At 43.8% G+C, this 11,636-nt stretch overlaps 1 protein-coding gene across 4 annotated transcripts in view; it reads right to left on the bottom strand.

Annotated features, from left to right (window-relative positions):
* Positions 1 to 7,112, bottom strand: part of spata20 (spermatogenesis associated 20) — a 380,734-nt gene extending 373,622 nt beyond the window's left edge. For 2 of the 4 annotated variants that reach the window (XM_041217280.1, XM_041217281.1), the window contains exon 1: positions 6,984 to 7,112. In XM_041217280.1, the coding sequence (XP_041073214.1) occupies positions 6,984 to 7,105 (122 nt within the window). In that variant the 5' untranslated portion in view covers positions 7,106 to 7,112. Of the gene's footprint in view, positions 1 to 6,671; positions 6,821 to 6,983 lie in introns of those variants that run through there. The other 2 variants (XM_041217283.1, XM_041217282.1) reach the window with 2 other exon arrangements.
* Positions 7,113 to 11,636: the final 4,524 nt, after the last annotated feature.

Raw genomic sequence — 11,636 nt, forward strand, 5'->3', positions numbered from 1 at the left:
AAACATACCACCAGCAACTAACTTATGTGCATTTCTATTGCGCTCTTCACACAGCACTTTATAAGAGGGAGAGGCAGATTACCAGAAGGAAGTGTAAAAGTTTAGAGTAGGGAACAAATGACTCAAAGAATTCACTTTGAGGAGGCTCCCTGAACTTCGCATTATTATGCACCTACATGGTCACATCTCCCTACTCGAGCCCCTCCGATCTGGTTTCTGACTTACACACAGCACCAAAATTAGTTCAAGCACCCAGTCACATCACATGTAGCTTTAACTCACTGCCTCTCCTTTACCACTTTGCATCTTCAATGTTAGCAACCATTCCAATTTCCCCCATCCATCCCACGGTACTATTCTCTCCAGGTTCCACTCTTACCAGTGTTCCGGTGGATTCAGTCTCTTCATATCACTCCCCACCCCCATCCCCAATAACGCCTACAAAATTATTTTGGAACATGCTGCCCCATGTGGACAACCAAATCAACTGTTTCAGTATCTCTTCTCTACCGGGCAGAACAGGATGATTCTTTCAAAGAGCCAAGCAGAGGCATGATGGGCCAAATGCTTCCTTCCTGTGCTGTAACGTTCTATGAATATGTATTTTTGTTAACAAAATTAAATCAAAATATATCTGATCTGCAAGAACAGAGCAAATCTTTCACAAATCTTAGGTGTCACAACAATGGAAGGATCTTCGGAACTGACTGGACAATTTACTATAAGTTACTCATCAGCCCCCTATCCAGGCATAATGCTGATCCAGAACTTTGCTGCCCTTGTCCTAATTCGCAACATCTCTCATTTATCCGTCACCCCTGGGCTCACTGATCTACACTGACAACCGATTAAGCAACACCTTGATTTTAATTTTTTTGGCGTTGTTTTCAAATCCCTTCATGGACTCGCCTTCCTTATCTCTGTATCTTCTCCAGCCCAGCAAGCCTCCGTGATATCTGCACTACTCTGATTCTGACCTCACGTGCGTTTCCAACTTTCATTACTGCACCATTGGTGACCATACCTTCAGCTGCCTTGGCCCCAAGTTCTGAAATTCCCTCTCTAAATGGCTCCGCTGATCTACTTCTGTCTCCAGATTTACAACGCTAAAACTATCCCTTTGACCAAGCCTTTGATCACCTGTCCCAACATCTGATGTGGCTCAGTGTCATATGTTGTTTGATATCGCACCTGATGTGCCTTGGGACATCTTCCTACTCTAAAGACATTAACTATATAAATGCAATTTGTTGTTGCTTGCATGCTGCATGAAGGCTGCAACTAGTAAGGGGACTTAATATAAACTGTGAAGGCTGAGATCAAATCAAATGACAGAAATTTGAACTGGGAGCGCATAAGGTACTTCCTATGGGTTTCCCTTAACTTAATGATAACCCTGAACTGTTTCTCTAAGATGGATGTGCTCAGCGCTGAGGGTCAAGGTCTCTCAAAATACTTCTGTGTACTTGGATAAGGTAAAATCCTACAATTTCTTGGCCTGATTCAATCCTTTCTATAGCATCTACTGCCCAATAGCCTCGAACCGTTAATGTAAACCTTTAAAATGACCCAAGAACATTTTGCCCCTGAATTTTGGAAGGGTGACTGAAAAACTAAGAACGTAGCTTATTTCACAGCATCAGAGCACCTAACATTACCTGTAACTAATTGCTGTGGAGTAGTTTGTGCCATCCCCCGATTGGGCCATTTTTTGTACGTGGAAATATCTTTACTGTGCGAGGGTCAGTGAGTATGCAAGAGCTGCAAGCCATATGCTGAGGACACACTGACCTCCCTGGCAGAAACACTTAACCCCTCAAGTGAGTTAGTAAATCTCTCTGAATGACTGTTTCTGAGGATGGAAAAGCCTGGTCAGACCCTTAACAAGCTAGAAATCCCCAGAATCACAAATAAGTGCCAAAAAAAATTACCATCCCAATATGGAAAATCAGGTTGGTAGTGGATACCAAGAAAAGGAATTTGTGGACTGTCTACAGGATGGCTTTTTGGAGCAGCTTGTGGTAAAGCCCACTAGGGAAAGTAGCGAAGCTTAAGGTGAAGGAACCCTCAGGAGGAAGTGACCTTAATATGATAGAATTTACCCTGCAATTTGAGAGGAAAAAGCTGGAATCAGATGTAATGGTATTACAGTTGAATAAAGGCAACTACAGAGGCATGAGGGAGGAGCTGGCTAGAATTGACTGGGAGATGAGCCTAGCAGGAAAGACAGTGGAATAGCAATGGCAAGAGTTTCTGGGAGTACACCAAAAATTCATCCCTAGGAAGAAGAAGCATACTAAAGGGAGGACGAGGCAACATGGCTGACAAGGGAAATCAGGGACAGCATAAAAGCTAAAGAGAAAGCATACAATGCGGCGAAGAGCAGTGAGAAACCAGGGGATTGGGAAGCCTACAAAGGCCAACAGAGGACAACCAAAAAAGAAATAAGGAGGGAGAAGATTAAATATGAGGGTAAACTAGCCAGTAATATAAAAGAAGATTGCAAGAGTTTATTTAAGATATATAAAGGGTAAGAGAGAGGCAAAAGGGGACATTGGGCTGCTGGGAAATGACGCTGGAGAAGTAGTAGTGGGGAACAAAGAAATGGCGGAGGAACTGAATAGGTACTTTGCCAGTCTTCACGATTGAAGACATGAGTAACATTCCCAAAGTTCAAGAGAGTCGGGGGGCAGAGGTGAGTATGGTGCCCATTACCAAGGAGAAGGTGATAGGAAAACTTAAAGGTCTGAAGGTGGATAAATCACCTGGACCAGATGGATTACACCCCAGAGTTCTGAAGGAGATAGTGGAGGTGGTAGTGGTGATCTTTCAGGAATCACTCCAGTCTGGGAGGGTCCCAGAGGACTGGAAAATCGCTAATGTAACCCCCTCTGCTTAAGAAGGGAGTGAGGCAAAAGACGGGAAATTACAGGCAGATTAGCCTGACCTCAGTCGTTGGTAAGATTTTAGAGTCTGTTATTAAGGATGAGATTTCAGAATTATTGGAAGTGCATGGTAAAATAGGGCAAAGTCAGCATGGTTTCATCAAGGGGAGGACATGCCTGAAAAATCTGTTAGAATTCTTTGAGAAGGTAACGAGTAGGTTAGACAAAGGACAGCCAATGGATGTTATCTACTTGGACTTCCAGAAGGCCTTTGACAAGGTGCCACACAGAAGGCTGCTCAGTAAGATAAGAGCCCATGGTGTTAGAGGCAAGGTACTAGCATGGATAGAAGATTGGCTGTCTGGCAGGAGGCAGAGAGTGGGGATAAGGGGGTCCTTCTCAGAATGGCTGCCGGTGACTAGTGGAGTTCTGCAAGGGTCAGTGATGGGACCACAACTTTTCACTTTATACATTAATGATCTAGATGAAGGAACTGAGGGCATTCTGGCTGTGTTTGCAGATGATAGATGGAGGGACAGGTAGTATTGAAGAGGTGGGGAGGCTGTAGAAGGATTTAGACAGGTTAGGAGAATGGGCAAAGAAGTGGCAGATGGAATACAATGTGGGGAAGTGTGAGGTCATGCACTTTATAGGAAGAATAGAGGCACAGACTATTTTCTAATTGGGGAGAGAATTCAGAAATCTGGAGTGCAAAGGGACTTGGGAGTCCTAGTCCAGGATTCTCTTAAGGTTAACTTGCAGGTTGAGTCAGCAGTTAGGAAGACAAATGCAATGTTGGCATTTATTTCGAGAGGACTGGAATATAAAAGTAGGGATGTGCTGCTGAGGCTTTATAAGGCTCTGGTCAGACCACATTTAGAATATTGTGCGCAATTTTGGGCCCCGTATCTCAGGAAGGATGTGCTGGCCCTGGAGAGAGTCCAGAGGAGGTTCATGAGAATGATCCCAGGAATGAAAGGCTTAACATATGAGGAACATTTGAGGACTCTGGGTCTATATTCGATGGAGTTCAGAAGGATGAGAGGGGATCTGATTGAAACTTACAGAATACTGAAAGGCCTGGATAGAGTGGATGTAGGGAAGATGTTTCCATTAGTAGGAGAGACTAGGACCCAAGGGCACAGCCTCAGAGTAAAGGGAAGACCTTTTAAAACAGAGATGAGGAGAAACTTCTTTAGCCAGAGAGTAGTGAAACTATGGAATTCATTGCCACAGAAGGCTGTGGAGGCCAGGTCATTGAGTGTATTTAAGACCGAGATAGATAGGTTCTTGGTTGGTAAGGGGATCAAAAGTTACGGGGAGAAGGCAAGAGAATGGGGTTGAGAAACTTATCAGCCATGATTGAATGGCAGAGCAGACTCGATGGTCCGAATGGCCTAATTTCTGCTCCTACGTCTTATGGTCTTATGACAGAACCTAGCCACGTTCCAATCACATTCAATAGCATTACCATTGTCAAGTTCTTCACCATCAGCAGCCTCAGGTCACCAGTGATCAGAATTACTGTGGCTACAAGAGTACGTCAGAGGCTGAGTATAGTGCAGCAAGTAAATCACCTCCTGACCTCCCAAAGCCTCTCCAAGTCCCACAAGGTTAAAGTCAGGAGCACAAATGAATACTCTCCAGTTAGCTGGATGACTGCAGGTGCAACAACACTAAGGAAACCCAACACATCCAGAACAAAGCAGCCTTTTGATTAGTACTCTCTCCACCACATTAAATATTCACTCCCTCCATCACCAATATACAGTGGCAACAGTATGTACTATGCACAAGATGCACTGCAGCAGTTCAGTAATGCTCCTTCAGCTGCACCTTCCAAAGCCATGACCTCTACCACTTAGGAGGACAAGGGCAGCAAGTGCATGGGATCCTACAAGATCCTCTCCAAGCCACACGCCGTCCTGACTTGGAAATATAATGGCGTTCCTTCAGCATCGTTGAATCAAAATCCTCAAACTCCCTCCCCAATATTACTGTGAGAGCACCTTCACCACATGGTCTACAGTGGTTCAAGATGTCAGCACATCAGTGCCTTCTCAAGGGCAAATAGGGATGGGCAATAAATGCTGGCCTTTTCACTATATTCCGTGAAAGAATACACTTTTAAAGTTTATCCTGCCATTAGTTGGTGCTTCTGAACATAACATTTCTAGCATTGCTGCAACATAGTCCCCTAAAGGATCGAGTTCCTAGAAAAAACTAATGCTTTTCCAATTCCATAAAACAAGCAGAGTTTGAAACGCCAGGTAGTTGTCTCAAAACTTTAAACACAATTCTGCCTCCCCCACTTGAACAATATCAACTTCTAGTTGAGGCGACACAAAAATTGGCCATGTGGTTGATAGTGAGGAGGGAAGCTATGGACTACAGGAAGACATCAATGGATTGGTCAGGTGGGCATTAAAGTGGTAAATGGAATTCAACCTGGAGAAGTGTGAGATGGTGCACTTGGGAAGGCAAAGGAATACACAACATATGGGAGGATGCTGAGAGGTGTACAAGAAGTGAGGGAACTTGCAGTGCACATCCACAGATCCCTGAAAGTAACATGGCAAGTTGAAAAGGTGGTTGAAAAGGCATATGGAATACTTACCTTTATTAGTCGAAGAATAGAATATAAGAGCAGGAAGCTTATGCTGGAGCTATATAAAACACTAGTTAGGTCACAACTTGAGTGCTGCATGCAGTTCTGGTCACCTCGTTACAGAAAGGATATAATTGCACTGGAGATGATCTAGAGAGATTTACAAGGATGTTGCCAGGACTGGAAAATTGTGCTGTGAAGAAAGATTGGCTAGGTTGAAGTTGTTTTCCTTGGAAAAGAGGAGGCTGAGGGGAGATTTGATTGAGGTGTACAAGGTTGTGAGGGGCCTGGATAGTGTGGATGGGAAGGACCTGTTTCCCTTAGCAGAGAGGTCAGTGACTAGGGAGTACAGACTTAAAGTGACTGGGAGAAGGATTAGAGGGGAGATAAGGAAAGGTTTTTTCAGCTAATGGGAGGCAAGGGTCTCGAACTCACTGCCTGAAAGGGTGGTAGAGGCAGAAACCCTCAACTCATTTTAAAAGGCGTCTGAATCTGCACTGAAGTCCAGTAACCTCCAGGACTAAGGACCAAGTGCTGGAAAATGGGATTAGGCTGGGTGGCTCATTTTTCAGCCAGCACAGACATGGTGGGCAGAGTGGCCTTTTTCTGAATTTTCTGAATATCAGACAGGGAGGAATGTGCAGTGATGTGGGGAGAAGATAGGGGAGCTGCAATATGTGAACTGCTCCTTAGGAAAGCCAGTATGGACATGATGGGTCAAATGGCTGCAACGATTCTATGATTCTACCCGTTCCATTACCTATAGGAAAAATATTATTCTAGAACATCCCTGCCAAGCAGTGCCCTGGCTAGAAACGCTTTATTCAGTGCTCCGGGTTTGGAAAAGTTAATGTAGATACACAATAACCTGCACAAATACATTATTTAATATTCACCCTAACAGACACCAATCAAAATAAATCAGAATTTCATTGGATTGCATTAAGTTCTATCATATTTATTACCAATTAGAAAAATTCCCTTAATATCAAACAAAATGAGATTCATCTGAGAAATGCCTCCTTTTGGAAGGAGTACAAACAATAATCACCCACTGACTAAAGTTATAAAGCTTCAAAGGAACTAACAGATTACAAATCAGGGGACTCATAACCATCTTGTATATATCGAGAAGTTTTAGCTTAAAAGTAAGTAAAGCAAGACTATTGATAAAATACCTTCTCAGCCCCCTCTGCTCAAGAGGAAATGCTGCATCAAACCCACCTGTCAGCTCTGCAGTGTGAGTAAACAAAGGGGCGTGACCCTAGCGCAAGGCTCGCCGGGAGTTGCAGTCCTCCTCCCTGCACCCCTCCGCAATTCCCACTGGGAACGGAAGCGAGGGACTACAATTCCCGACAGGCATCGCGAATCCCAAACAACAGTGGTGCAAAGTAAGCGTCCGTCTGTTCGAAATAAAACCCTGCCGCCCGCCCCTTCAAGGGAGCCTCCTTTCGGTGGGAGCTTTGACTTTCCCTCAGCGCTCACTTTACCTTCGTTGTGCAACCACCGCTGTCAAACCCCTCGGCCTGCTCGCCGCAGCAGTCCAGGCTGAAGCAGCCAGCTGGCGAAGGCAAAGGGATAAACGGCTCCCGTAGCCCAGGAATTGCAGCATTGCCAGAATCAGGGAGGTGGCGCCTGCTACCGCGCCTCTAGCGGCCGGAGGACGGTTTTCACGACAACACCTTTTGGCAGCAAGTCCCCCATTCTCATCATTCTCTGGGTGAAAGGGATCCTTTTGAAGTCTCTGCTGAATCTAACAGTAACTATCCTACGTTTGGGTCAAATAAAAGCAAAATACTGTGGATGCTGGAGATCTGAAATAAAACCAGAAAGTGCAAGAAAAACTTAGGTGGTCTGGCAGCATCTGTGGAGAGAGAAAGAAAGTTAACATGTTGTGTCCAATATGACTACTCTTTGAAAGAAAGGAGTCATATTGGACTCGAAATGTTAACTCTCTTTCTCTCTCCATAGATGCTGCTAGACCTGCTGAGTTTTTATGGCACTTTCCTGTTTATGCCCTAAATTTGGGGTTGGTTAGCTTGGTCAGCCAGTGTGTGGTTCAGAATAATGCCAACAACGCAGGTTTGGTTCCCGTTCTGGCTTAAGTAGACTTGGGTCTTGGCTCCCCGCCCTGCCCCTAGAATGGAAAACAATGGCAAACTAATACTGACAAAAACTGCCAAGGGTGAAGCATCAGCAGAAAATTAGTCAAGAATCTGCCTTCGGGCAAAGCACTCATAGAATGGAATGGAATCTTATATTTATGTTACAGACAGAATGTTTCCTCTTGTGAGGAAGAGCATAACTAGAGAGCATCAATAAAAGATAATCACTAAGAAATCCAATAGGGAATTCAGAAGAAGCTTCTTCACCTAAAGAGTGGCGAGAATATGGACACACTAAGAACATAAACATAAGAACTAGCAGGATTATGCAATTCAGCCCCTCAAGCCTGCCCCGCTATTCAATATGATCATGGCTAATCTAATTTTGGCCTCAACTCCAATTTCCCACCCTCTCCCCATAACCTTTCAACCCATTACTAATTAAAAATCTGTCTATCTCCTCAAATTTATTCAGCGTCCCGGCATCCACTGCACTCGAGGGAGTGAATTCCACAGATTCACGACCCTTTAGGAAAAGTAATTCCTCCTCATCTCTGCTAGCCCTTAGCCTAAAACTATGGCCTCTCTTTCTAGAATGCCCCACAAGGGGAAACATCCACTCCATGTCTACTTTGTCTATCCCCTTTAGCATCTTATATACCTCAATTAGATCTCCTCTCATCCTTCTAAACTCTAGCGAGTATAGGCCTAAAATGCTCAACCTCTCATCATACAACAAACCCCGCATCTCTGGAATGAACCACCTCTGAACCGCCTCCAATGCAACTACATCCTTCCTCAAGTAAGGGGACCAAAATTGTGCACAGTATTCCAGGTGTGGTCTCACCAATGCCTTGAACAGTTGCAACAACTCTTCCCTATTTTTATAGCAATAACTGCCAAAATTCCATTTACCTTCCTTATAACCTGCTGTATCTGCATACTACCTTTCTACCAAAGGGAAAAGCTAGACAAGCATATACTAAAGAAAGGAATTGATGATTAAAATGATAGATTTAGATGGGAAAAGATGGCAGGCAGCTCGAGTGGAGCATAAACATCGGCATGGACTGATTAGGCCGAATGGTCTGTCTCTGTGCCTAGGTAATCTTTTTGTAATGACCCCTAGTTTTCAGATCCACACCTCCTCCACCCCCCACCAAACCCCAGTATTCTCTCAATCAATCTATCAAACCTTTCATAACCTGAAAGAACTCCATTAGGTCACACCTCAGCTTTCTCTTTTCTAGAGAAAAAGGCAGTCCATTCAATCTTCCCAGTTATAATAGTCTCAGTTTTAGCAGCATGAATGGGAGGAAGATCTGCACTTCCAGTTTCTCTGTATCCATCCTATCAAATGTATGTAAACAACTTGACTGTTTACTACTAACAGCAATTTATATTTATATGGTGCCTTTAACATAATGAAATGTCCAAAGTGGCTTCACAAGAGCATTATAAAACAAAATATAACACCGGGCCATATAAGGACATATTAGGTCAGAGCTCAAAAAATATGCCACAATGTTACTGCAGCTATTGATTTGCTCAACCGTGCCATTTCCACCTTTGATGCCCTAGTCTCAATGAAATCATTACTTGATCTCTCTCTCTCACCGATCATTCCCCTGGTACGGTTCTCACCTCCACTCCCTTAAGTCCAAGGAACACAAACTTGAAAGGATGTGGCGGACAACTGGTTTAGCTATCCATCACCATGACTGGTTGAACCACATAAAGCATTATCAGGCCCAGTTGTGATCTGCTCTATCAGTTGTGATCTATTCCAGGATCATCGTGGAATGCAAAGACAAACCTCGGCTTCTTTTCTATGCTACAAACCATTTTCTTAAACCCCTCTCCGCTATTTCCTCCAACCTCACCTCCAACAATTGCAAGGAGCTCATGGACTTATTTCTCACTAAGTTCGAGAGCATTTGATCAACTGCCTCTGCTGTGTCCCTCCCTTCCACTAGCCCACCAGGACACACACCTTCTAAAGTTTCCCCTTTGCACTAACCCTGAATTTGCATCTTTCTCTGGTTTCGCTCCTATCTTGCCTCATGCTCTTCCGAGCTCATCTTATCTGTGAGACCTACTTCACTCAATCCTATTCCCACTAAACTACTGATCACCTAAGTTAGCCAATACTGTTAACTGTTTTCTCTCTTCACATGTTGTCCCTCTTTTTTAAATCGGCTATCATCATCCCCCACCTGAAAAAAACAACAACCCTTGACCCAACCATCCTTGCAAACTACTACTCATTTACTACTTCCCTTTCCTCTCCAAAGCCCTTGAATATGTTGTCACCTCCCAAATCCATGCTCATCTTCTCCGGAATCCATGTTTGAATCTCTCCAATTAGGTTTCCGTCCCTACCAAGGTCCAGAAATGGCTCTTGTCAAAGGCCCAAATGATGTCCTATATGACACTGACAAAGGTAAACTTTCCCCTCTTGCCCTTCTCAGCCTGTCTTCAGCCTTTGACACAGTTGACCATAGCATCGTCCTCCAACCCTTCCCCACTGTCACCCAGCTGGGTGTGGGTGGGACTGCTCTCAGGTGGTTTCATTCTTATCTATTCAATCATAACCAGAGTTTTATTTGTATTGGCTTCTCTTCCTGCTCCTGCATAATTACCTCTGGTGTCCCTCAAGGATCTATCCTTGACCTTAATTTCTCACCTGCATGCTGTCCCTCAGTGATATCATCCAAAAATAGTGTTATTTTTCATACATACACTGATAACATCCAGCTCCACCTCATCACCAACTCTCTCCATTCCTCCACTGCTGCTAAATTATCAGACTGCTTATCTGACATCCAGTTCTGGATGAGCAGAAACTTCCTCCAATTAAATATTGGGAAAACTGAAGCCATTGTTTTTGGTGCCCAGTTCAAACTTCGTTCCCTAGCTATTTACTACATCTCTCTCCCTGGCAACAGTCTGAGATTAAGCGAGTCTGTTTGAAACAATGGTGTCACATTTGATCTTGAGATGTGCTTCCAACCTCATATTTGTGCCAAAACTAAGACTGTCTATCCCTATCTGCATAGCATTGCCTGGCTTCGTCCCTGCTTCACTATCTGCTGCTCTTAACATCATTCATGCCTTTGTTACCTCTAGATCTGACTATTCCAATGCACTCCTGGCCGGCCTCCCACATTCTACCCTCTGTAAACTTGAGGTCATCCAACACTCTGCTGTCCATGTCTCAATTTGTGCCAAGTCCAGTTACCTACCACTCCTGTGCTCGCTGACTTACTTGGCTCCTGGTCAAGCAACATCTTTACTTTAAAACTCTCATTCTTGTTTTCAAATCCCTCCATGACTTCACCCCTCCCCATCTCTGTAATCTCCTCCAGCACCACAACCCTCCAAGATATACGCACTCATCTAATACTGGCAGCTTGAGCATTCCCAATTTTAATTGCTCCACCATTGCTGGCTTTCAGTTGCGTAGTCCCCAAACTCTGTAATTCCCTCTCTATCTCTCCACCTCACTTTGCTCCTTTAAAACACTCCTTAAAACCTACCTCTTTGACCAAGCTTCTGGTCATCTGACCAAATGTCTCCTTATATGTTTTGGTGTCATGTTTTGTTTTATGTTGCTCCTATGAAGCGCTTAGGGAAGTTTTATGTTACAGGTGCTATATAAACATAATTCATTTTCAAAATCACAAACATAAAGTCGTCCATAAACCAATGCATTTGGGCAGCCTAACAGACCACAGTGGTTTCTAGCCTGAGTGAAAAAGATATGTTTACTGCACAGATAGCCATAAAGGGTCAATGATATTTAAAGCAGTAACTACAAGAGAAAAAAAATTAGAAGAGCCAGACGCAGTTTGGATAAGGAAATGGCTAAACCAGACTAAAAAATGCGAGTCTTGGAGAAGACCATTTTTAGTTTACATGAGAATTACAAATAAGGAATCGGAAGAAGTACAAATTGAAAAGTTTTTATTCCTGGTTGGTTTGTTTGTTGGTGAAGCCAATGTATATATCAATACTTGACATCATTTGTTGAGATAT

Source organism: Carcharodon carcharias, chromosome 22 (genome assembly GCF_017639515.1).
Source record: "Carcharodon carcharias isolate sCarCar2 chromosome 22, sCarCar2.pri, whole genome shotgun sequence".
Taxonomy (NCBI): domain Eukaryota; kingdom Metazoa; phylum Chordata; class Chondrichthyes; order Lamniformes; family Lamnidae; genus Carcharodon; species Carcharodon carcharias.